The sequence below is a fragment of the Amblyomma mixtum genome, chromosome 5 (assembly GCF_055824585.1).
Source record: "Amblyomma mixtum isolate Tamu chromosome 5, ASM5582458v1, whole genome shotgun sequence".
In the NCBI taxonomy this organism is placed as follows: Eukaryota; Metazoa; Arthropoda; class Arachnida; order Ixodida; family Ixodidae; genus Amblyomma; species Amblyomma mixtum.
The window spans coordinates 54597206-54624991 of record NC_143016.1 but is presented as its reverse complement, the minus strand read 5'-3'; the positions used below and the strand labels follow the sequence as shown (position 1 = coordinate 54624991).

The 27786-nt window shown below is 45.8% G+C and overlaps 1 protein-coding gene across 1 annotated transcript; it reads left to right on the top strand.

The window, feature by feature from the left end:
• Positions 1 to 86: 86 nt before the first annotated feature.
• Positions 87 to 27723, top strand: tim (timeless). Its single transcript, XM_089544491.1, has 17 exons — positions 87 to 227; positions 4174 to 4206; positions 5575 to 5741; positions 5848 to 5908; positions 6943 to 6996; positions 7999 to 8430; positions 9375 to 9694; positions 14244 to 14313; positions 15358 to 15587; positions 16803 to 16903; positions 17295 to 17478; positions 17895 to 17957; positions 18204 to 18339; positions 20474 to 20773; positions 21054 to 21128; positions 21386 to 21554; positions 23984 to 27723. Exons 1-17 carry the CDS (start codon positions 87 to 89, stop codon positions 24331 to 24333), a joined length of 2886 nt encoding a protein of 961 aa, XP_089400617.1. The 3' UTR covers positions 24334 to 27723.
• The last annotated feature ends 63 nt before the right edge of the window (positions 27724 to 27786 follow it).

Below are 27786 nucleotides of genomic sequence, written 5' to 3'. Positions count from 1 at the left end.
CGCATTAAACCGGAGCGGCGGTACGCCTCTTTTCTCTTGGCAGGGTACTGCTCCGGTTGACAACGCCTGTCGAATGTCTCATACCGATGGACTTGGCGCTCCAGAGCAAGACGGCCAAGGAGGCCATACAGAACCTGCACAGGCTCCTCCTTGAGACCAAGCGCTCTTTTCTGGACGTCCGCTCCACGGAGACCATCATGAGGGTCCTCAAGGCCAAAATGAAGACGGTGAGCTCGCCCTGTAGCCTCGCGTCGCAAGCGCACGTTTTGTCGACACTTTTTCAACACTTTCTTTTTTTGCACTGAATGTTGCTTAGGCGTTGTAGTTCGGAAAGTTTATAATGCAATTAACGCCAATACCGATCGCAAAAAAAAAATAGTTTTAAAATGCGTAAAGCGGGCAAAAAAATGTCTAAAACACGAGTAAAAATGACTGAATTCGAGAGTACTGTGAGACCGAAAACACACGGAGCATTATTGCCACCCACAGGAATGGCGTGATCGAAGAAGACGACGATAACGAAAGTGGCCAACCTGGTCGCGAATTAGAGACCATTAAGCCTGAAGACATCATCATCATCATCATCAGTTAGAGGCTTCAAGCGTGACACGTGAATGACCTCGATGCCACGGCAGCGAAGGTCTCGGTGTGCCCATGGGAGCCGATAGTAAAACCTCTCCACCTCCCAGCTGCGGCAGTCGAATTCCGATGGAGGCGAAATCTCAGAGGCCCGTGTACTTTGCGATTTCAGTGCACGTTAAAGAACCCCGTGTGATCGAAGCTATCTGGAGCCCTTCACTACGGCATCCCTCATATCCTGAGTAGCTTTGGAGCGTTGAACACCACAAACAAAACCAATCCAAAACATCATCACTAAGAGAGAAAGAAACTACACTACGGGCCGATTCATATCTTTGTTTCCGAAAGGCCTGGCTGGTTTCTGTGTTCAATAGCGCAACGTCATGGCAGTGGGCGATACGGGAAGTAAATTATTCGTGGGAGGGTACTAAAGAGAGTACGGGGTAGGAAAGAAAGATGCTTCCATAAAGAAAACAGGGGAACGACCTCACACAAAGAAAAATGAAGGAAATTTTGTAAATTCACTTACACTTTTATTTGCTGCCTCAAGCATCAGGAAAGGGAACTTCAGAACACAAGCGGTAGTTTCGTGTGTTTTCCCGACAGCTCCGTTTTTTTTTTGTTCTGCGTTGCATTTATTGCTTGCTTCACCACTTTCAATGTCAAAAAATAACAAAGTGCATTTCACGCCGGCGAAAATTAAACCTAATTTTGAGTAGTAAAAGAGACGGTCTAGTCACACCGATATAGTTTACTAGTATAACAAGAAAATTGTCACGAAAGCAGTCTTTTCTCTGGTTTTATTTTTTTTATCCTTCTTCGTCCGCGAAATAAATCGCCTATGAGGACGCTACGGCGGCAGTGATACTTGCCTTCCCAACAGCTCCAGCGCAAAACCACCCGTCGAGAGCGCACATCGAAAAGACGCTTTTTGCTGAATCAATGGTTTTTTTCAAAGTCGGCACGTGGTCCCAGCGATGTAACGGAAAATGAAGACTTCGATTACGCAAGTTACGAAACGCCCCACCTGCTTCTGTGTCGCATCCTGTCATTCTGAGTGATTCAAAGCGCACAGATCACGCTATTTACGACAGTCAAATCAATTGCTGGCCAGGACTGTTAAAAATACAGGAAAAAAATGTTTCAAGGAGTCATCAATAGCGAACTGAAAGGATTCTATCGTCTAGCTTACATAAAATTGCAGCCGGAAATTCCCCTGCTTTCATTCCGAGTTTCGTAAACGCAGCGATTGAAGATCTCTGGTTTCAAAATAACAAGCGTCTCTGAGTGTGCGGCGTTCTCACTTATATAAATAAGAATCTCCCCATCTTCAAGAAGCGGGCATATTTCTATTGCGCAATGTACACCTTCCATCAAAGGCATTCAGGCCACACGGTTCTCTTCTCAGACGTACAGCGAAGCAGCTATGGCCGTCAAGTTCTAAGTATCTGTTTGGTTGGTTGGTTGGTTTATGGGGTTTAACGTCCCAAAGCGACTAAGGCTATGAGAGACGCCGTAGTGGAGGGCTCCGGAAATTTCGACCACCTGGGGTTCTTTAACATGCACTGACATCGCACAGTACACGGGCCTCGAATTGATGAGGCGAATCGTCCCCTCCACTGTTCAAGACTTTTTGGTCTTTACTGGCATCGCAAGTGCTGCAATCTACGCCTCAAAACCAAACAACATTTTTAGACAAGGCTGTATGCAATTGTCACCGCCACAGACGTGTTCGCTTATTCCTTCCCGTAGGCTGTTTTCGTTTCAGCAAAGCTGCAGGTCTTTAGTGGAGTTGAAGGAAACAACTTACGTGCAGCGTTATTGAAAAGAAGGGCAGCATTCTGGACGGGTCTTGTGTAGCGTGGAATGGAACTTTAGATATTATATATAGTGCCAGAACTACAAACAACTGTACACAACTATGAACTACAAACACCAACTGCAACAACAACAAAAGCTATAACAACGCAATGCAGTATAAACAGCTAATACAACTGTGCTGTACGTCCTTCAGTAGACAGCAGTTACTGCTTTTATGGAGCGCTTATAGAAAAACATTTACGGAAAGTGCTAAATTCACTCCCCACCTCGCACCTCAGGCAATGCCTCAGCAATAAAGCTGTTTGCTTCGTTAGCTTTATGCTCGGTGGATCTTTACACTGCTATCCTGTCTTATTACCATTTTTGTCGCGCACTGTCCCATTTGTGGTTTATATTACATATTACATCGTATTGTGTGCTGAGTGTTGTATCTGCGTCGTGCTGTGTATTATGCCGTCAGTCATTGTGCGTTTTTGTTCACCTATGCAACACAGTAGCCGGCGCTTCTGTCAGACCCCAACTAGCGTGTTCATATAAATAAAAAAAATATTGTCTTCACAGCCACAGAAATTGGATCTGTCTGAAATGACGTCACGTTAATTCCTGTGGATAGCACAGCGTTGTCTGCGCTATTAAAGTTGATATATTGAGTTTCGAACGGAAGTCCACCTTTACTTAGCGATTTCTCAAAATCTACACATTTTAATTGCGAGGTAAAGCCATTGTAAAATATACAGCTCCTAGAGGGCCACGCAGCGTGAAGCGCTATGCATCGTCAGTATCTCAAATTTAGGACGAGCTCTCGTCCTCACCACTCCGAAGATTAGGACTTCCAAGTGTGCTAGAAGGCGCACAATAAGGCTCAGAACCGATTCCTTTTGGACTGCGTATTTTTGACAAAGACTGTGCATGAAAAGTTACGGTTTTGAAGTGGCAGTACACGGGGCGCTAAAATTGAAGATTTTTTATCGGCCGACAATGGAACAGGCATGAGTGCAATGCCCCTTTATTGTAAACGGAGCGCTGCAAGGAAATCTCGTCGTGATTTTCGTGTCGGTGAAAACAAAGTACGGGGTGTTCTTGGCGCATGATGGCCTTAGTTGCCTATGTGCCATTAAACCCAACACAACACAACACAAAGTATGGGTTAAAGTGCAGCTCCCCCTGCTGTCTTGAGATAGTATCTCAGCTAAGACGGATGCATGATAAGTCACAGACATCTGTTGATATTTTTGCGGAGAAAACTGCGAATCTCTTCGAGGAGTGCACGATTGTGAGCTAGTTGGCATGACAGCATTTTTAATACAAAACTGCACAAGGGACCAGATACAGGAAAGAAGACATTGATTTGCGTGTCTGCGCTCGTCTCATCTGCTTCTTTCCTGTGTGTTGCCCCTGCACAGTTTTGGTTTTTACAAACATGTGACTCTCTGTTTTGAATCGGACTGCAGGCATTTAGATTCAGAGCAAAAAATTAATAATAAAATTATCATAAACAAAAAATACTTTGATCAATTTTTCATGTCCATGAAATTTTGACGATATAAAGTTCTTCCTGCAGGTCCTGAACATAGTAACAAAAAGCCGCCAAACTCCTAACAACGAGAAGAAACGGTAATGCAGTGTCAACCTTTTTTTCCTGTGACGGGCTCATCATGGCACTGATATGGTTACCACTACTTGCTTCGCACTAGATATAAAGATAATGCCCCTGAATATCGAGTATTCACAGGATATTTTTCATATTTTTCCTTCCCTTTCATTTTTACCCAGGTTCGCCTAGTGGAAAAGCTTGGGAACCTATGGGTTAGTAACTGCAAAACATTTGTTTCAAATTGTGATGCTTGATTTTTGTGCTCTGATGTTTGAATTTCGCTCGAACATACTTTTTGTTTACTGCACAACACGGGCAACAAATGTGCAAGCGTTCAAGTGCTCCCGTATTTACACGGTAAATGTTCGCGAAAGTCAATGCACGAGTGCTTATGCATGCTGTCTTTTGTCTATATGCGTACTGTTCTGCATAAGCTCATTTATATCGCTTTATTCGCCCTCACGTCAAGCATGTTACTTCATGTTTTTTTTTTATTTATTGTTACGGAATACAGAGATATCAGAGGTTCCAAGACAGGTCAAGATGAACACGTTATCCTCATGTTATCCGCAGAAATTTAACAAAAAAAACATCGGCTATCCTACAGTTTCAAGCGCACACTAAAATCTAACTGGCGCATTTAGCACTAAGGCGCCTCACGTGCAGCTATCAGTAATGGTGCATAATTAGCTGCGGTAACGTGCCGTTTTCTCCAAAGGATATAACAGCGCACTATCTTTGAAAGGCCCTTTAATACTATTAAGCAAACACAGCTAGGTGTAAGTGGAGGTGAATTTGGTGGCTTGTGCTACAACAGTACTGCAATTCATAAAAGCGCAATGATTCACGCGTTATGCGTGTGGTCAGATATTACTCGCGAAATGCAACAAATGGCTCCAGCGATCGGTGCTACGTATTCTTCAAGGTAGCAGGCCGTGAATGAAGCAAATCGTATTCATAAACAGCTAAATTAGTGCTGCTCTAAATATGGCAATGTATAACACGTTTCCGAAGCCTACTCGATTGTTGACGAACCCAAATACAGACCATTTTACCACAGCCAGAAAAAAAAAACTGACTTCGAAAAGTAAAGCACTTATAACTACCGTGACGCCTTGGCCTGTGTTGTGATCGATATAGCACTGGAACAAAACAAAAAGTATTCCGCCTTGGTTCACCTATCTTCCCTTGCGAGTCCTCTCATTGCAGATTCAGTACAATTCGAGTGAACCATATGCCTACGATATCACACGGTTAGCTTAGTAGGACAGTGAGAACACTGGAGCTTTAGCGAGTGAAAAGTTACTTTTTGACAAAACAAAAAAACAGCCAGAATAGTTGTGTGCGTTGTAAGCCGAGATTCACATGTGTTCCCTTCTGCGCAGTGCAATGTACAACGGTTAATGAGTTGTGTGCCGCTATTGTAAACTGTGAGGGTGAAAAGAGAGAGAGAGAGGTGACGGGAGGCGGAACCGGTGATATCTATGAGTCGAAGATGGTGGCGTGTAGTGGAGAGGGGTGCGTGCCGCGGGCAAAGGCGAAAGCGAAACGTCCTGTGTTTTGTCCCGCTGCCGGGAAAGGATCAGGAGCCAAAAGATCTGACCGAAAACGACCTCGAAGGCCTGAGCAATTCGTTAGTTCTGATGAGGAACCTGCTGCACGTGCCGGACAAGAGCGAGTCGTCGCGCTTCGGCATCACCGAGAACACCTACGAGGACTGGTTGAGCGTCCACAACAAGCTCATTTGGTAAGATGATTCCAATAGCCCCAGCCGCTTTCGCAGCCGCCGTCTCGTGACAGAATGCGTGTGTCCATTGGCTGCTCTCTTTCTTCCTCTGCCCTCCCTTCTAAAGGAACCTCTTCGTACACGGTCTCGACGGAGTTCTCATCCTTATGCTGAACAGCGTCTACAAGGTACGGCTATCTTGGCATCGTTCTTACGTTGTTCTCTTTCCTTTTCTCTTTTTCAATTTGAGATAGCAATAAAACGTCACACACATGAAAGAAGCCACCAGTCATCGAAACCGAGTAGCACAAGAAAACGTTTTATCTTGTTTTATAAAGACAGGGTTTTAATCAATTTGATGATAATAGTGCAGTTATTATCCCATTGATTAATCCCACACATTATAAAACAAGAGAGAACATTCCCTTATGCTACTTGATTCGGTGACTGCTGGATTCCTTCATATATATGTGATAACGAGCCCCTCATTTTCCTTCTCTTGCCTGCGCAGTAAGTTATTTCCTAAGAATCACAAGCAGATGAGGACCTCAAAAGTTCGACTGAAACGGCGCCCATAATGAAGATATAAAAGTCAAAATAATAATTACCTGTATCAGTACTTTCATAACTTATTAGCAGCATATGTGGGTGATAATAGTGTTCATGTTAACTATTAGGCCTTTAATAACTAACCAACAACAAATCCTTCATTAGAGGAACTTTGTTCTTAGGCTAGTTAGTGTACAGATTTCATGATTTTCGAGGCGCAACATAGGCATGAGACAAGAGGTATACACAAGCCATGCGCTTGCTCTCTTTGCCGCTGAAAAAGAAAAGCAGCAGCAGGATTACCTGCTCAACATAATGCCTTGAATTCTATGATCATAGAGGGAATACAGAAACTAACTAGTCGTAAGAATTTGTTCATATCGTTTTTATATGAGGGTGGGGGGGGGGGGGGGGGGGCTGCAGTGAGACCAATCGATTGCTATGAACAAGAGGCGACCCGGATTGTCTCGTCACTTAGACAAGAGAAAGCCCCACGTCTTTGGTACCTTGTCTTCCCTATCAGCGTGTCGCGCTTTCTCAAACTATAGTCAATTGCAAAAACTGTTTCGACACTGTCATTAAAGCCGATTGGTGGCATCCAATCTCAAGACTGGATGCCACCCTAGCACACTAGCCTTATCACCAATTGTGCACTGTTTTCAACTCCCCGCAGGTGAACTGGGCCGTTGTCGTGGTCCAGATAATAGCACTTCTGTACAAGGACCAGGTGAGCCAAGGTTTCAACGTATTTCTTGTAAGCCATGGTCAAAAGATTTGATTAAACGAAAGAAGGCGTTTTCGATGCTATGGACATGACTAAACGTTTGAAGGGAAATCGTGGACGAATTTACTTTGGCCTGTATCGAAAGTTTACCGCGTTCTAATTGCAAATAGGTCACCTTCATAGTAAACTAAACCTTTATAAGCCAGAAATGACCTCAAAATGAAATACAGGTGCCGCCATCATCGGCCGATTTCGCAACTAGACTGGACACGTTGACACAGATTTTTCGCACCCAAGCCCGCACACCGCCAATAACTTCAGTACGGCGGCAACCTGTCCTTTACGGTAAAGACGTCATTTGTTTGAACGGAGTAGCTAGAATATTTTACTGCGATAGCAGTACCAGTGCCACTTGGTGAGAATGCCAGCGTCTCCTGTGTGAAGCCTCGTCAAATGAAGCCTCCACCCTCCACAAGCGCCACCCACCACTAACCCACCTACCCCACCCTTCATAAGGCCTCCAACCACTAGAAACCCTCGCAGCAGTGGAACGAAAAAGCGTGGATGGAGCTGTCCTCAGTGTCCCTTTAATAATGTACCCGAACATTAAAGTCCATCCGCTTTGCTAGTGACATGCAGCAAAGCCGTTTTATTATTTTCCCACTGCATCATCACGTGGCACTGCTGATATGCATGTGGTGGTAGAGAAACGTTGAAAAGGTGACGTTTTCATCATTTCCAAGACAACGGAACTTGAAAGCAGGTTTAAGCTCATGGCAGAAAGTATGCCACCGATGCAAGAAGTAGGCAGCATATTTCGTCCCGTACACGCCCAATAACACTCTGCTTCTTTGCAGTGGAACTAGATTTCGGACGTTTATGTAAAAAAAGGAAGAAAAGTGCATGACGCCTGCAACTGCAGTAAGCTTACTGTTTAAGCCATGGCAGTGCGGTTTGGCGGTGCAGAGCGCGGCGCCCATGGGGGCTCGCAAACCTCGCCCGCAGGACGTGGGAAACTTGCAGCACCTGATCTCGAACTCAACCTCGACCTCGGAGAGCTCGGAGGATGACATCGAGAGCAATACGTCCAAGCACTCGGTCCACCACGCCAGCAGCAACGACTCGATGCAGCCGGCGCAGACGTGCGGCGGGCCCGGCGCCACCAAGGCCAGTGGCGGCGTCGGCAGCGCCAACGTGATGGGTGGAGGCGGCGCCGGCGGCCTACAGGCCACTGCCGGCGGTCCAGCCTCCACAGCGGGAGACTCCGGTTACTGCCAGTCGGACTTTACCAGTTCCTCCAACAACAGCCGGTCGTTCTCGCCCCGCGACAAGGGAGAACTGAGCCGGGACCAGTCGTCATCCAGTGGCCGCGCCAGCGCGGACAACATGACGTCATCCTCTAACGGCCAGTCATCATCGTCGGACGAGGACAACCAGGCAAGTTGCAGCACTTTTCACGCGTGGGTTACAAGGACTACCATAGAGTAGTTGCACCCAGCGATACATTTCACCCATTGTTGACTACGTAGATGGATTTGGATAGGAGCCAATTAAATAATGCGTATAGACCTTTCCAATGAGGGTTACCTGGGTGAAGCTATTATGGTCACTGGACTGCTATGTGTACCTAGCGCTAGTGCGGTTGAAGCGGCAGAGGAACCGGTTTGCGATAGTCCATAGAATGGCGGGGTTTCGACATCTCTCTAGCACGATGCCAAGGTCTATATAGGCGAGGTTATGCTCGGCATGCATGCACATGAGTAATGATCATCAACGCGATATTACCCCCACTGTTCGCTGCGAACTCTCGCAACTGGTATTTTCCTGTAGGCACGTTGGTTAAGTGACTGGCATTTGTCGCCCACTGAGGCTGCTGAACAGCGATTGTAGACTCGGTGATTAAAAAAGTAACCGCTTCACGCGCGTTTCCTTCGTGCAAAGAGGGGCCAGAACATGCCAAAAGAAAGACCAACAGAGGCAGTCCGAACAAGCACCGTGGTATCACTGGCGCAAGTTTCTGCTGCAACTCACGTCGAAACCCCGTGGAAGTCTTGTTGGGCATGCGCTTTTGAGTTGTGCTAGATGTCTAGCGCGTCTTCCGAGGAAACTTACACAAAGCTGTCAGATCCTGAAATAACGCCTGCAGAGATGCGGCATCAGGCTGTAAAGTCATCATCATCATCATCATCATCAGCCTGACTACGCCCACTACAGAGAAAAGGCCTCTCTCATGTCTCTCCAATTAACCCTGTCCTTTGCCAGGGTTAATTAAGGTGCCATGAGTTAGGGTTAAGGTTAAGGTGCTATGAGTGAAGAATGTTTCGCAGTCAAACGCAAGGCGAGTGTAAATAAGCGACTGCGAACAACTTTCTCTATGGCAGGTGAAGGAGCACATTAAAGACCCGCACCACAAAGCATCAGCCAAACACAGGGCCATGCACTCTGCCGACAGTCCCTCTGGCAGTGACTCTTCTTACGAGGACGAACTGCTGGCTCGCTCCAAACAGCGAAACCTGGTGGCCATGTCTCGCAAGAGCAAAAGCCAGCTCAAAGGCGGCAAGTGCACGCCTTCGGTGTGCCTCGAGGCAGCCGTGGCCTCGCTCGAGTCACGATCCACGCTCCGGGATCCCGTGTGGGACCGCAAGAAGACGTTGGTACTCTTGGACGCCTCAGCGCACGTCCCGTCCAACGATGACATCAGGTAAACGATTTGGCCCTGAAGGGCAGATTCAGTTTTCCTCGCTTCTGAATTTACCCCTTCACTTTCTGAAAAACTTTTTCGCCTACTATGAATGAAAGAGAACTTCTCAAAACTCAACTTACCGAATATAGAGACAGATCTCTTTGAATTCTGTGAAACTTCAATTTTAATCGTGAACGTAACTTCAAAGAAAGAGTAGTCGATGCCATGAGAAATGCTTGTACACAGAAAATGCTGGAATAATCTTTGGCTTCATTTCTTTCTAATCATTCTCTTCTTTGGTGACCCTTTGTTCTACCATTTACGAGGGTTGCTAGGGTGTACTTGAGCACATACATTCCCAGCCAAGAATCGCCCAAAGACAGGAGAAGGTAGGTCCGATGCACACATCTTATCCTAGCTGCCCAAGTGTTATAAGCTCTCGCAGGTTTGTCAATCACGAACTCTTTGCACCACTCCACTGTTCTCTCATATGTGAAACAATTAGGAAAGTTGTAAATCAAGACCGACTGGAAACGTGGTTCTCAAATTTGACTGAGGTATCCCGTCGCCTCATCAGGATATTGCATCTATGCCTGCTGTATGAACTGATGTTGAAGTCACTTCGCGATTGTAGCACAAGAATAGAAATTATATTCATTTGTTTCTACTTGTAGAAGAAAGCCATAGCACAGCAGTAATTTAGCCTCGCACAAATATTGCATCTCGTACTGTACAGGTCATTTTCAAGCGTTTCGGTAGTTTTGATCTTAAAGGGAAACTGCACAGGATTTAGAAATCAACGAGCTTAAGAGGGTCGAATGTGTGAAACCTGCAGGTAAAGCACGCGAAGTTTTTTTGGTCTACCACTTGAAATAGTGAAGTAATCGCCTATTAAAATCCGGATGCCCTTCAAGCTTCTCCGCAGCGCACAACGCCAAGTTTGCGGGTGCATGATGACGTCATCGAAGGTATCAGTACATTTCCAACGCACAAACGCCTGCTTTGAAGAAAAAAACCAATGCCACCGAAGGCGAACTCTGCCGAGAGTTATTTGGCAGCGTCTAACGAGTCAGGGCAGGGTGTGGCTGACGACGGTGGTAATTTGAAATCATACCTTCCGTGACGTCACGCTGAGTATCCCTGCACTACTCTGGTGCATTGAGGAGAAGCGCGAAATTCAATCATCTATTACGTCATTATTTTAAATGCTAGTGCAAAAACACTTGGCATGCTTTACCTACAGCCCATATAGATTGGAACCCTTGAATATCGCGAAATTCTCAAAAAGTGCTGCAGTTGCCCTTTAAGTAACCTTTCGCAACCCCGCGTGCCTTCTTTCTTTTTTTGCAGCTCCCACCAGAATCAACGGTTGTTTTTGCAAAATGTCGCATGTGTCTCGTCATTCATCACATGTCGGTTGGGTCACACGCTCGCTGTTCGCAACTTGCGCCCTAATAATCTCCAGACTGTTTTCTTCTTCTCTTGAAGAAATTTCCAGATCGAGGACGACCGCAACCGACGTGCCTTTGGACCGCCGCGCCGGACTCGTGTGGAAGCTAGTTGTGGAAGATTACAATGGGCGTGGACGGTAAACTGCATCCGCGGGGGGCCTCATAGCCACCATTGGGCCCCGGCCGGGTGTTCGCCGCTGGCCGACGCGGCTCGCACCTACTTTTTCGGCCTCGACGACAAAATTTGCAGATCCCTAAACCGCTGCACTTTGTTCTTTTACCATACCTTACTTCCCCAAACTGAAATTCTCAACCCTGGGCCCCTCGTTAGTCTGCTACGCTCAGGCTTTTCTCCCTTCCTCCTTCCTCAACCATTTTTTTTTTCACTCCCCCACCCATACTCACTCTTGCATTCTTCTACAATTATGGCACGCGAATCTTTGCCAATGTTTCCTACAGTTCCCACGGCAGTCCAGGGGTGCGTTAGTACACAAAAATCCAGCGATGTCGCTTGGTCATTGGTGACTTCTGCGTACTTCATCGGGGCTTTTTTCCTCTCAAGCCGATTGGCACTGCTTTTTTGCCAGCTAGCTTTGCCGCGAAGCAAAACACTTCCAACTTGTTACGTAAACCCTCGCACATGGCTTTTGCTGCGGCATTACCATACTACACACCCTACGAGGTATAAACATTCCACTCGGGTTCTTCTACCTGTTCTTACTCATTGGTTAAGGTTAGTCAGGGGCAAAAAGTCAGGGTATAGGCGACAGCGCAAAAAGCATCACTGCCGAGCGTTCAGGAGTCAGGTCCGTGGTTGGTTTGTGGTCTTGCAGCCCGTGAGGTTGTACGCAGAGTGCGGTCCCCAGCGATACTAGCAAGTGACGGAGCGCAGAGTCGCTGAATTTCTGTCGGTTAACGCGCCCCGGGGCGTCGCTCGACCACGGCCACAGTTCGCGACGGAGTCCTCGGACGTCCCGCCGCCACTACCCGTCCTTAGCGGGCCGTCTTCTTCTCACCCCTTCGCTTGCCGAGACTGCCGAGTGAGAGTTATGATCTGCTGAAGCAGTGTAATCTCAGACTATCACGTTTCCTTGCCCAGCCGAAGAGTCGAGTCTTAACGATACGCTTTTTTCAGCCAGTTAACGTGGAAACGACTTCGGTTAAAGATGACATTGCTTCAGCCTATCACAGATCTCACTTAGCAGTCGAGAGAGAAGAAGGGCTTCGCTCTGGAAGGGTATTTTTGGCCACGTCTGCGTTTGGTTGGTTGTCCGTGAGCGTCCCGTGTCGGTTTGCGTGTGAGTCACGTCACGTCCTTGTCCCTTTACGTCCTTGTTGGATGTTGGTGCATGGTTTTCTATGTGCCCTGCTTCGGTGAGTGCAATACTTATTACGGCGATAAGACCTGCGACGTAGCGTTTTTATTCCCCTGTCAACTTAGCTCGGACAAGCCGTTATTGGTTAGGAATTAGTAGTGTAAGAATTAGTGTGGGTGCTAGGTGTACATTTACAGAAAATGTACAGCAGCGAATGGGTGGAAAGTTTTGAAGTACCGCGAGAACGATGTTTTTAGTGTTTGAGGACACAAGGCACCCAGTGAAGAGCAATTATGTCGAGAAAAAGCAAGGCTAAATCTACAACACACTGTGTTTAATGCAATGAATAGGTACATTTAGAGGGCGCAAAGGTATGCGTGATTAGGGACATAAACCATCTATTTGTTGGTAACTTTATCCGTCCCTTTCCTCTGTAATAAAAAGCTTGCAATGTGCGTATACCGTGCTCAGCCCACAAAGAGCGAAATTCCTGCCTCGCTCCTGCTCACTTAAGTGAACATCGAGCTCTTCTCGCCGAAACGAAACCCCATTATCGCCCGAAGTGCCCATCCGTGTCTGGAAAGGCCCATGATGACCCTGAAAGCGCCTAGTTTAGTTGGTTACGCAAAACTCGGCAGTCTGCTGCTTGTTTTGTTGCGCTCTTGGATTTCTGGTATTATCTTTCTTCTTTCTCTCCCTGTTTTTCCCGTTTTTTCTCTGTTTTGTTCGTCCCGATAACAAAAGCTCGAGACTGCCGTTTAATAAGTCGGTGCGCCGTTAGGCAAAGAGCAGTGCCTCTCATACGTTAGGCTTTGTTAGCTCTTCTTTCGGCCTCTTTCAGAGTCCATTATGCCCTTGCGCAATCCGCAGCAGGCCCCTCCATTATGCCGACCTATACTCGTGCGGACAGACTAAAAATAGACAGCACATATTTTCTGCTGTCATTTTTAGCCTCCATACTTCAGTCGCTTATTTATCGTGGAGCCGTAACTCATCTACCTTGACACGCACACAGCGGTATAGTCACGACCGCCTGCTTCGCGAATAAAATTTCGGCAAATTAAAGAATGAAATATAAGACAGCGAAAGTGGAATTAGTATTTAGGAGGTTTGTTTACAAGGCGGCTGGTGCCTTTTAACAAAACAATTTTGAGCGTAGTTCATTGAGCAGTATCTCATTACGTCGTGACATGAGACGTTGCCCTGACAACGACATAAGTGGTATTCACACCAGCACTACGACACGTCAAAACAACTGGTTTGGAATACCAAGTTCTTCTTCAAGTTTTTTTTTCTTTGGGGGAGGGGGGGGGGGGTGATTAAAGATATGTCCTTTGCGTCATACAGAATTTCCCGCTTACCTCTTCTACTTTCATCTCGAGATGCAGGCAGGTCATCTACTGCTGAAGGAAAAAAAAACCACGCGATGAGGAACCAGTCAACACCTTGCGTCTTGACCTCTTTTCAGAAGACCTGTTGAATAACCAAATTTTGCTAAGTCGCACCGCTGCGTCGGTGATAGCCTGTTCGGAAGCTTGAGGCGTCGCGATGGGTAGTCCGTGCGAACAACGCCTTTAGGTGTCCCGCTGATTCGTTCCGTAACATAGTCGTATAACAGAACCCGCTGTTCCCGAAAACAACCTTTCTTTGGATCGTCCGTCATTGTCACGTTGCTCGTATTTTGTCTTCACGTGTGTTTATCCTTATGCGTGTAGTCAAGTAATGTGGGCTTTCATTTAATTTTATTTCAGAACAGCTTGTGACATTTCGTAACCTTCTTATCGCCTTTTCTTCCTACAGCAACATGCTCCAGAGCTTCACAATCAGCTTTCTACATAGCGGATATGGATCGCTGGTGACTGAGCTTATGGTGAGCTATCTCGTTTGGCGTAATTTTTTCTTTTTTGTTTGCGTTACTTGAACGAGGCAAACAAAATTTGCTTCTTTTTTGTTGTTTACGTTCGCTGAACAAAACAAAACATTCTTAGTTTTCTTTTTTTTTTCTACACAGTCAACCTATTCTGTTCTGCGGCATGGCAATCTGTGTGTTTAGAGTCGAGAAGAACATCACATCTAACTTCAGAGATAACGTGAACGAAATAGATGAGAAACAATAAATTTTGTAACTCGTTGAAGCAACATCTTGCGAATGTATGCTGTCTCTAAAGGAAAGCCCAGATCCTTTGGAAGCCCGTCGCTCTATGTGAAGTCCATGCGAATCATAGCGTCAGCTGTTATGACGACACTGGACCACTGTAGCCATATTTCTTCCAAACCCGGCGGCGCGGACATGTCCAACATTTTGGGGCAAAAATTTTGAATATTTAAAAAATTGTAAGGTACTGTTATGGAAATATAAAGTTAATGGTTCATTCTTCCAGTGTGTAGCAAAATCGTTGTTTTAAAGTTTTTCCGTCGCTCGCATGGAGCAGTTAAGACTGCCATAGAATATTAATAGGGAACGTTTTTGGCGATCGCAGAAACGTTAATATCGAAAGAGTGCAAGTTTGTCTACAGGATATCTGCGGATATATTGATTGTTGTAGTGAAATGTTACAGTATATGAAAAAATTACGTTCATGCACTCTTTTACGTTCAAAAATATTTGTGTACAGAAATTTTGTGTATGGAAAAACAACCCGGTACTCTTAAAACTTATCCAGTGACTCTAGCCTTAGAGAGTACTGCATAGAAAAAAAACGTACTTGACGTCACCGCAGCTTGCTTGCGAAAACGGCCTGCTGCGGAGATGACTACATTTTATTATTTTGTCTTTTCCGGCTGACAAAAGCTCCATTTCCAGTTGAAGAAAACTCGTTGTCATTAAAACGCGGAAAATCAATCGATACAGACATCCACCGTCCATTTGTCCTCAATGAGCCTCTAAAGAAGCGCGTGTCTGACGCCTGCGCAGAGGGTGAACCACGAGCAAGGCTCGAGCCTGATCGACCGCTGCCACTTTCTGTGGGTGGTCGGCTACTTCACGGGGCTGGCCACAGCTCTCGGCCTCTCTCTGCACCACGTGAGGCCCGTGCTGTCAGTCGAGGTCGTGGGCCTGCTCATCTTCGAGGCCATCGCCGTCTGTCAAGAGCTGGACCTCGCCCAGCACCAGTCGGCCGAGGGATCCAAGCTGCTGAAGAAGAGGTACTGCATGTGTTCTCTCTACCTCTGAGCAGCAGCAGAGGACTACTATGACTTGTCATGTTCTCTATAATCTAATTCCTCACATGTAATTCCCTTTTGTCTACTATATATATATATATATATATATATATATATATATATATATATATATATATATATAGTGCCCAAGTTAATGATGTAGCCAGTGACGGTTTTGTGCACCTCGCGAAACATCGTGCGCTTAGAATAGATGTGTTGGCATCGGCGTCAAGCTGTGATCGGAATCTGGTTCGCACCATTTTTTCTTTGCTACTTTTTACTGTATGAATGTGTTGTCCTACAGCTATTTTCTGAGATTTACGAAACCCTCCCTGACCACGCACTGTCATTTTATTGTTCAGTTTTAACCTCGATTTTTTTTTTTTTTGACGAGATTTGTAGTCCAATCCCTTAATGCCTGAAGTGACCATAGGACAGAAGGCTTGTAGGTAGCCTGTTTTTCCTAGTTACCATTAGTTAGCAAACAAGGTTAGGCATGTGTTTGATCAGAAAATTTTCGAACCAACCGCTAGTCTTAATACAACGAAAAGCCTGACCTGGATCATTGTTGTGAGTTTGAAATCCTTGAACAGCCCTAAGAAATCCTTGGGGCTCTTTCGACAGTTCGTAACTTCTCTGAAATGCCTGTCGAAAAGTCTTTTTTGTTTTTCGTTTTTAACGGTCTGGTTACAGCCAATTATTAGGTGAAATTTTACAGTTGTGAAAGCAACCATTCTGGTGATGATGATGAATTTTTATGGCACAAGCGCAGCTGTTCAACTTACGCCATGCAATATTTGGAGCACCACCAAAACTGCACACAAGCGATGTCACGTATTGCTTTCACTGACATGACCTGCTTTGATTTATTAAAAAAAAAACTTAACAATACGCTTCATTAGCGCAAACTGAGGTTGCGTTGTTGGATACTTTAGCGGTTCTCACTATGTCAGCGCAGCCAGTAGCCATTAACAAAAAAAAAAAAAACACTGTGACCTCTTGTTTTCTAAGGAAGGAAGGCAGGTGAAACTACCTCACAAATTTTATATTATTTCTGACCTCTGTTTAGCAATACTGCTGAAATAAGAACACTGGCTAACACATACTTGTTTATCCCATGCAGTTTCCTTTCCAGACACATTCGTCGTTTGCACGCGTAGCACGCGACGCCCTGACACCAATCTTCTTCTATTTCAGGTACCACCTGGTGGTGCGCGCTTTCCGCGAGTTCATCGCCGCCATCGGGACGTACAACAGCCGCTGCAAGGGCGTCGGCGACGACATGCGCCGCCTCTGCGGTGAGCAGTCCAGTGCACTGGTCACGCTGACGTTGGCAGTTGACGTTGGCAGTTGACGTGACGTTGACGTTGACCACCGGCCGATGCTGCATGGGCGCCTCTCTCGTGCATCGATCCTACCCACAGAACTTGCATCCGTCATTTTTGTCAAGCTTAATTTTAGATACAGCCATACCAACGCCGTGATGTTACGTGATAAGCGCTGACGTAGTATATAGTCACGTGAGAGGCACATATTTAATTGAAATCTGTTCATAAAGTTAGGCTTAAAGCTGGTCATGTGACGCTTTCTCTTTTCTTGTCCACTCTCCATGCATGCACCACTGATTTGAAATTCACTAACCAGAATTGAATCTGAACATAATAGCCAGCTCGTCGCATCTGATTCCAGTTTCCCTGGCGCGACTGGAGGACCTTCGTAACATCCCTCTGCTGTTAATCCGCAAGTGGAACGCCATGCCAAGTCAGGTCCTGGTGGACCTGATAATCACCAACCACCTGCTGCTGCTCATCCTAGAGTATGCCCAGAAGACCGAGGGTGGCTTGGACATCGACATCCTCGGACACCTGTCTCAGTACGTACCGGGGTTGTCCTGAATTTTCAATCAAGCACTGCTTAGTGAAGACCGAAAATTGTGTTCATTCTGGGGAACAGAATTTTATCTGGGTTTTCCATCTCTTTCAGTTCTAGAAATTAATACACTCTCATCCTTTTTGCTGAATGTGCGTTACAATGTCCCGGTTATCAAAAGTAGCCTCAGTGTATCTTTAACTATGCAAAATAATTTAAGTTTCTGTAGTGATTCTTTTGAACCATTCCTCACATCTAAAAAAAAAAATCTTGCACAGACTAAACGTAAGAGATCATTCGCAAGAAAAAAATATTGAAACGGATGTGAATGCAGAAACGATTCGGTTACGCGAAGGCCCAGGAATCTGCAAAAATGTGCGGCGGAATTAAGCAGGGTACCATTTTCGTGTTTTTTTCTAGGTTTGCGACAGTCGAAGTGATGGAAAGATACGGAGTCGTACTCAAGGATTACCGCACAAACAGGTAAATACGCAGGTTTCAGCGATGACAATTTTTTTCTGATGTGCTGTAGATAATTGTGGAAATATCTGCTAAGGTAGCGAACACATTTTCAACCCACATAACATCGATTCGCAGAGGCCGAACTTCAGAGTATTAGTTACATCACAATGTTGGATATTAATTACTTTCATTGTTGTCTTTATGGTGAGCTTTGACCATAAAATTAATATCGCATATAACTTTTGCGCGATTTCTTTTTTCTTACAGCGTCCTCGTAAACGACTGTGTTTTCACAATGATGCATCATGTTGCTGGCGACCTCAAGCGCCCGGAAGCACTTTTTCATCCGAATATTCTTTCCTCTTTCGTCAACATCTTGAATGAAGGCGCCGAAATCCCCGAGGTAGGTCTCTAACACTCACGGCAGTCACATTATCAAGCTAACGTTGGCGCACTTGCTGCGAGAAAACCAGTAATTTTGGTCTGCATTAGGGCTGCAGTGTTACTCAAAGTAATATACTAACTTGCCAGCCAAAGTGTTTTAGCAAAAGCAACAAAGTAAGAGAGCGCCATTCCGTATCCAGTTGTCAGAGCATGCTGTGGTTTGCGATGTGAGAGCACCAGGAACTGTTGTCTGCAGTAACAAGTGCTGTACATAAGCGACGTTTGAGTACTCCCAATAACACATTACGCTGAACCTTATTTTTTGCTGTATAAGTTCCTCAAACGCCGCTTTAACGGATTATAACTTGAAAAGTGTGGAATCAAATGCGTTGGTCGAAGCGGCGCACCAAGTCAAAAGGCAGCTGTTCAAGGTGTACGCCTCACCTGCCATTGAAAACTTGCGTAGCTCCCAACAAAATCCAACACGCATGCCTTTATTAGGCGCTGCAACTTAGGCACGACCAATCTAAGCTGAGTGTCCAATCTTACCCCCCTTCCTTTGAGCGCTGTAATATTCGGAATGGCTCCTCCTGATCTGTCATGCCGGAACGCAATGTGAAGGGTTATTACCTAAAGCCAGAAACGCTGGAACTTTATTAAAAAAAAAGAAAGTTCGTACTCCTCCTCCTCCTCCCCTCAAAGCAAATCCGTGCAACACACATACAACAAACGTCAAAACTATCCTCCAGTTTTTCTTGATTTTTATCGTTCTGTAACTTTACCGAACATGCGACCTTAATACATATTAGTGGCGTTTGCTCGTTGTTCTAAACACCGAAAACACCGGCGAATAATTCGGCCGATCGAATTTTATGAATTTGAATTATGAATGTCTTCCTTAACAAAACTTGAGCCGTTGTAGCTGCTTCTCCGCATAATGAGACTGCTTGCGGCGGTGCACCCTTTACAAGCAAACCAAGTGAAGGTTTGCTTGCACGCGGACTTGCACCTTTTTGCAAGCGACTCGAAAAGCGCCACGGTTTGGCAGGAAGGTCCCACAGGTCATAGTTTAACATAAAACAGTTTCTTTCTTTTTTTCTCTCTTCCTTTCTTTCTTTCTTCCTTTCCTTCTTTCTTTATATCCATCTTTCTTTCTGTCTTTCTTTCCATCTTTCTTTCTTTATTTATTTTTCTTTTTTCTTTCTTCTCTCTTCCTTTTTTTCTTTCTTCTTTGTGAAAGCACAACATTCTGAAGCAGGATGGTTCAGTCCCACAATGTCGGAAGGATCGGTAACCGTGAAGCCCAAGATAATAAACTGAATTGAATTGACGTGACGGAATACCGCGTCCGCATGCAAAACAAGTTCCAAGCAACTAACCTCATAGTAATGTTGAGCAGGGCGGACACCAGGAGACAGAAAGAGTGAAGTATGAAAGAAAGGGTGTACAAAAATTGAGAAGTTTAAGCGTAATCCTGTGCGTGGTGCCTTCGCCATGAGAAAAAAATGTATCATGTAGGAAAGAGAGGAACCGAATATGATCATTTACCTTCCTTGAAGAGGCTTTGAGATATAAAAATTTAACGTACCGCTAAACGTAAATTGCGCAGTCCATTCTTTCCTTTCTTTCCAGCTTTCCTCTTTTTTTCTCTCTCTCTCTCTCACTCTATTTCTCAATTTCTTACCATTTTTTAATGTCAGGCAGCGTATAGTATACTACCCTTTTTCGTGCAGTTGCTGCTTAGCGCCCAGTTTCAGAAACGACACGCAGCCTGTAAATTTTTAAGCAACCGTCTTTTTTATCGTATGCGATTTACGTACGAAACCTGTCACTGAGAAGAAAAGTAAAAAAAGAAATTGTGCTAGGAAGAAAAGAAAAACATAGATAAAGGGGGTGACGTTTGCAGCCAAGCCGTCTTCTCAAGTCTCAACGCTGTCAGATTTGCGCACTCGCGAGCTTGCTCCTGAAAAGTTTGAGAACGGGACCGCAGACCTTAGCCGCATTCCGTGGTCAGGGACGACCACTGGGCAGTGCACGGCATGTGTCGCGTTCACCTCGCAGGGCCGTGAAGCCCGATAAGTGTTCCTCAGGGTGAGGACTGTCTGAACTCGCTTCAGTCCGCGCAGAGCCCTTACTGCATGTGCACGCCGCAGCTGTACGAAGACCTGGTGGGCTACGTGATGAACCGATACCTGAAACTCGCCGGGCGAAACCCGGAACTGTACTCGGAGCGCATCCCGGGCATGCGGCGCAGCGGCTCGGCCTCCAGCACTCAGCCGCTCGTGGTGCCGCCTTTCTACGACGACGACAGCAGCGACAGCAGCGACTGCAGCGACGAGGGCGACGACAACGCGCTCTACTGGTGCTTTCTCCAGTTCGAGTACGACAGCGACCCCGTCGGCCAGATTGTCGAGCACCTGCGCCGCAACGACGTGCGCCGCACCCGCAGAGAGGTCAGCGCCACATCCTCTTGGCTCGGAGGGTTGCGAGAAACGCTTCAGTTCAAAGGTCGAGACTTAGCAGGCGGGAAACTGCAAGCAAACTACCACGCGCTAATCCTGCAGCAAGACGGTCTGTTTTTGTTCTGCCGAATGCAACGTTAGCCAAACCATTTGCCTGGCAGACTACTACAAACAGGAGCACCGCGTTACGAAATCAAATAGAGTTTGATAATTCGGTTGTTGTCACTGCCATTGTCAAAACGTGTTTCTGGAATGCCTGTGTTATTTCCAGATATTGGATCAGCTCAAGTTCAAGCGGGTCATCTCAAATACTCAATGCGAAAAATTGGAAGAAAAAGAAAAACAGGTGAGCTAATGTCACAATACACATTAAAGCGGAAATTTGGGCTAATTGGAAATCATTCACAGTCATATTTACTAGCGCTTGTTTCGACACAAGGACAGAGTAACACATAGGCACAGGACAGACAGACTAGCGTCTGTCCTGTGCGTATGTGTTACTCTGTCCTCGTGTCGAAACAAGCGCTATCAAATATGATTGTCACAATACGTAAACTGATTCTTTATACCTAGAAAATTTCTATCGTTTTTTTTTTCCCCTAGTTTCTTGAAAATTCTTCCAAACCCAAAGAGCAACCAGAGACCCAAGACATCGACAACGAGGAAAGGTCAGAGATCACCGACTTAGTGCTGAAGCTGAAAGGCATGGGGTACGAGCCACAGCTCCAGTGGATTCAAAAGAAGTTCTTGGAAGTCTGCTACGTCAAACTAAGTAAGTGCTCTACTGGAACTCCTCACTGCTGCTTCCATGGCTTGAGCGATGATCGTGGCGAAACGAAAAGGGCGACTGCTCACCAACGACCCTCTCCGTATTAGTACAGCTACCATGAAACGTGCGCACAATATAGAATACAGTTCTTTAGGTTTGGTTTGGTTTATGGGGTTTAACGTCCCAAAGCGACTGAGGCTATGAGAGACGCCGTAGTGAAGGGCTCCGGAAATTTCGACCACCTGGGGATCTTTAACGTGCACTGACATCGCACAGTACACGGGCCTCTAGAATTTCTCCTCCAAAGAAATTCCAGCCGCAGCGGCCGGGATCGAACCCGCGTCTTTCGGGTCAGCAGCCGAGCACCATAACCGCTGAGCCACCACGGCGGCATACAGTTCTTTACAGTTCAACAGAAAGATATAAGACAAAGAAAACGGAAACGATATGTCCGGTAATACCATCAACAGTGGCAGGTAACTTTGGATCGATTAACAAGCGCCTTTTTTGTTTTTTTCGTGAAAACATCAATGAACTCCAAATACCCAGCGTGGCTGAAAAGAGCTAGGTATACGAGATGGAACGAGCCTTTTGAATACGTGCTGTCCTTCTTGTCCGCTGATATCATGGCTGATAACATCGCCCTATTCTTCGCTATAACTAGACAAATTGCTGTAGCTGCGCTACCCTCTCCTCTATAGTAGAAGGCACAGGTGTTTTCTGCCAGCTAGCTGTCCGTCCGAGTACAACCTTGGTAATATTGTAAATGATGATTTTTTATGGCGCTAGGGCATGTTTGGCCCAAAAACTATATACCACAAGGCTGTTATTTTTGCACAAGGTACGTGCAAAGACCCATTTTCCGAGCGTTTCATTCCAGAGAAGCAGAAAAACTGGCTAAGGGAAAACCTGTACCCACTGTATCACTGGTGGGTACCCGGCGGCACTAGGGATCGAACTCCGCACATCCCGCTTGCGAGGCAAGTGTTCAGACTAGTAGGCCATCGCTGCGGTACGGGTATTTTAACTGCACCACCATCCTCACAAGTTACGTAAGCTATGCTCTCTGCGTTGAACAGTTCGATATCCGATGAATTGCTTCATATTCCATATGTGCCGTCAGCTCAACAAACATGAAGAGGGACGTCCGAAACAATGCGTATAGTGTTCCTGTCATAGTTATAGTAAATCTACTTATTATGTCGGAATTTTTATCTTTCTCTTCTCCACAATATTTCGCCTTAGCAGGTTTACCCTTTATTGACGCTTCATTAAAGGAAACATATTTATTTGACTCGACGTTTCGACCGGAAGATCGAAGATCGGTCTTATATGTATAGACACGCACACACACATTTTGCTTGAAGTGGCTCTTGATCTTCACAGTGAGATGCCTACGTAACAGGGCTTGCAGCACCCCTGTCGGCATGCCGGGGTAGGTAGACGCATTGACAACCGTGTCTATGCGGCTGTAAGCATTGAGAGGGGTGCTCCAAATAATTTATTCCTTCATCCTTTAGCGGCCGTAACCATGTCCTGATAACGCGTGCGCGTAAGTATGCACTCTGGTGTCTGCTAGCATGCGCCACCAAGTGAGGACGTATGATGGGAACTGTGGTGTTGTCAAAAATGTTCTGCATTTTCCTGCAAGCGCAGCCTAAAATCGCTATGCGATGATTCCGAGTTTCCTGCAAGCTTGTCCCAAATTGCCGCGGAATTATTGCTCGAAAGCGTTTTTCTAAAGTCCAAATGAAAGCGCAGTTGTTGCGTTAGCGCTTCCACACCGTAAGCAACAATTAACCCCAATGGGGGCTTAAATTACTCAATCAATATGGAGCAAAACTGAGAAAAATGCGCCATTTTCCTCCCTTCGTCGAATGATGGAGCATGAAGGAGGAATCCCATCTTTTAGCTCCCGTTTACCTCCGCAAATGGAGTAGCGAAAAATACCACCCTGCGCCATCAGCACCGCCACCTATAGCGTCTCGTCTGGCTCTGCTCAGTCACGTGGCGGTCATGATGGATGACATCCCTATCATTACCATCGTCGCTGGCCTGCCTCGCGTTTCTGCTGCTTGATAAGCGCATGCGCCTGCACTGATACAAGAGGCTGCATTCGCGTAACACTAAGCTACGTTGAATAAGCCCACCGGTGGCAGCACCTGCCACCGCAGGGCTGTGGCGCATCGCTTAACCGCTGCACCAGTGAGCCAGGAGTGGTATGGGCACTCCCAAGGATCTACGAATGTAAAGTCGAGAATGCGTCTCTAGCTGGCGTTCGCTAAAGGTGAAGCCATTTACTCCCATTCGGGCTTATTTTTGCTAACAGTGCACGTGGCAGAGTGCATGCATCGCTTTGATGACCCAATTTCGTACTCCTCGCAGCTGCAAAAACAGCACCCTCACGCGACATTTTCCTTTCACCGTCGCAGAAAACCGGCCGCTGGAGGACGCCGAGCCCGTGGCTCTGCACTACACGCTGCTGGGCCAAAGCGTGCCCATCGTGGCCTTCAGCGAGATGCAGTCGAGCGCACTCAAGAACGCCGACTTCCGGCAGCTGCTGCACAAGCTCGGCCTCGACTGGCCGGGCCCCGGGGCACACTGCCCCTGCATCCCGGCCTCGTGGGCCGCCGACAAGCTGTACGCCACGGCGCGAAAGCTGGGGCCGCTCTCGTCGCGCAAGCTGGCCAAGCTCTGCCACGGCACCGACAACAACGCCGCGGCGGCGGCGGCAGTCACCACTCCCCGCGGCTCGACGACCGACGACGCCGAAGGCACGTAAAAGCGCCCGCTTCGAACACGATTCCGCCCCCCGCAATACAGGACTACTTCTGATAGCTTGCTTCTTTCTGCGTGACGCCCGAATTCGAAACACGCATGCTCTGTGTCGATTGTTGTTGCAGGCATGAACAAGCGACCGGAATTGTGTACCGCTGCATTCGCGTTCGAAGGTCAAACGCATCCAGAGGAAACACGTAGCGCGCAATGTGTGTTCCCCATAGAGCTTGGGGATGCGGTTGCGCCCATTGAAACATCGGCTTGTAAAAATTCATCCCGTTTTACCAAGCACAGCAGAGAAGCAGAAGTGAAATGGGACGTATAACCACTGACCTAAATACAGACTCATGCGCAGCCCTAGCACGGCTCTTGGAAATCGACAGAAAAAAGTGGCATTTATGTGGATATACTGCAAGTAACAAGATTTCACCTAACGCAGTTTAAGATCTCGCTATCGAAAACAGCCTCATTCAGCGCACTTCAGCAGAAGGCACCGACAATTTTTCTAGGGCTAGAGTAGAGCAGGGTGTGAAACAGTATCTTTGAACACTCATCTTTTGGTTTATATTACATATTAGCATGTATATACTGCAATATGCACATGGTCGCATTAGCCGTATACATGCTCACGTAGATCACTACTAAAGAGCACCACCATACTATGGGAGCTGTCATTGCTTTGCCCTTCCATTCGTCGATATAAAGGCAGTAGTGCTTATAAGCATAGGCTTTCTTGATGCAAAAAAATGCACCAAAATCAGCTCTAAAGTAAATAAAATATAGCCAACAGTGAAAGAAAAAATGGGGTGAGGAATGGTTAACTGCAGTCATTTGTGCTGATTTGCCCATGTTAGCAACATGGTGAGCATCCATTATAAATACCAGTTTCCCAAACGCAGCTTCACAAACTTTTCACAATTGTCAGTGTAAAATAAGGTTTATGGTTTATGGGGTTTTAATGTCCCGAAGCAACTTGGGCTATGACACGCCGTATTGAAGGGCTCTAACACTAACATACAATTATCATTCCTAGTGCAACAGATAACATCATGCACAGTTATATCAGTAGAAGACATGATATCCTTGTCTCAACTATAACCTTACAACAGGTTTTAATCAGTTGTTCGTCCCTTTAGTACTGAAAACTAGAGCTATCTATTGATGAGATGATTTGTAAGAAGCCCTCGAAGCTCATAATGGCAGTGTTAAAATTAACTAAAGAGCCAAAGGCATTGCCCAAAGAGTGGCAGTACTCACAAGACTTCCACCAAACAGCTAAGACATTGGTGAATGGTGTCCAGATGGCATGATTAATTTCAGTGAAAAATGTTAGCACAATTTGAAGACGCCAACCTAGCACAAATTATTAGCTTAGTTTGTGGAAAAAAAAAACTTTGTGAGTGGGTGAACACAGTGTAATAAACTGCATTTGCGCACCCATTTTTCTTGAATGCTTGTGTCCACCAAATACGTTGGTTTGGCTCATCAAATCAGTTGGTTCATCAAAATCAGAAGCAATATTTGTGGCCCTGAATGCCAGATTCACTTCCTGCTGTGCTTGGTACTTCCATACTTTACTCAGATAAGCTAAACTATTTACAAAAGATACAAATGCAGTTGGTTCTCCTTTTGGGGCCATGTGGAAGAACATATCACTTCAGAATAGCAAGGATACAAAACAGCTGAATTTCAGACACCTTCAACTTTTGTTCTGTACATATCAGGCAAACTTGCTTACTACTACATTGCTCTCTCATGCATAGCCCGTTCGAGCGAGTTGCAATGAGAGTTCATGTGCTGACAAAAATGCTTCCTGCAACTTATGGAACTTAAAAAACATTCCGATTAAAACAACCAACTGCCAATGCTGGCTGTTCAAATCGTCAAAGTTTGCCAAGTGAATACATGCACTACAGATCTCTCTACTGCTGCCACTAACAGAGTCGCAGAATTTATGGCACCCGGCAAGAGCTGGAGATTCTCCCTCCAATGTGGGTCAGCAAACACACAAAGTGCACGCGAGATTCATGCCCTTCAATTGGGCCACCCAGTTACTGGCAGCACAGCACTACTGACAGCCCACACATCAAATGGCCAGTTGGAAAAGGTTATTTCATTGCAGGCAATAAACAACACCCACCATGCATGATCAATTTCCAACAACTGAACGAGTGTGTTTTAATTTAAAGCAGGGCCCACTTTACCACTGCTTTTGATCTCACTGTCCATTCTCAGCACGCTGTGATGTTTTTGACTGCGAAGTGAAAGAGAGTCATCTGACAGCAGAAAGCACAACTTGGAACATAACAAGCACAATAAGTGCATACTTTGCAGTAGCCACAGGAACAGCACAACAATCGCGGGTGCTCTGCTGCCTGCATCAAGTAAAATCACTGAGGTATGAACTAGACACACAAGCAGACCATCTGCTCTGAATGAACAGTGCAAAATGAGCAAGCCAATATATTTGTGCCAAGAGCAGCGTGATGCTTGTACATACTAGCTAATGTACATCTGTCCCGTGCTATCAACTCAAGCTACCCATGACCTTAGGCAGAGCGATGTAACATGCATCTCTACCTGCAGTATGAATCTGCTGATGTTGTGAGCATGTGATTTTTATTCACAGTTTTTTATGGCTATATACATATATATATATGTGTGTGTGTGTTTTGCATTATGTGTAACAGTGGAAATTCGCAGGGTGTATAGAGCTACATAAATTTATATGAAAGAGAAAAATACAAAAGATGCAAACTAGGCCCATCGACAAAAATACAAAGTATGTGTACAGTATATGCAACCATGCAAACCAAGTGTGTTCCCAAGCAATGCTAGCACGCTAAAATACATGTACAAGCTATGAAACCTCACTAGCCTGTTTGTAAAAAAAAACCATATTTGTATCCCCGTCCTTTCAAATTTACGTGGCTCTGTATCACATGTGAGTAGTATGCATGTCATCTTTCGTCAGCTAGACACCCCACTATTCACATCACTGACGCCTCCTTCGAGAAGACAGCAGGTAGAGGCTGAGCTTTTCTTGTATGGAGTAAGCGAATATAAACACATACCCTGTGTTTCGAGAAATTACCAGTAAGCATAAAACACAAACCAGGGTGATAATGTCGCGTCCATCTGTTTGCATGCAACCAGAACATGATGTATCCTCATAATCATTACAACTGTGTAGTTAGATAGTTGTGTCATACACCACTATAAGTGCATAGTGTATCTTTGTGGGTAGCCAGACAGCTTGATTTGTTCTGTGTTGGTACAGATTGCGGATGATTCATTTTGTTTTTGTGTTGACATGGACCACAGGTGAATACTGATACAGTTTGGTGTTGTGTAGTGTCCCAAGCAAGATCAAAAATAAAAACCCATGTGACGTGTATGATCATTTGTGTGACATCTTTATTTCCAATAGTTTGCAAAATACAAAAAAAAGAAGCAT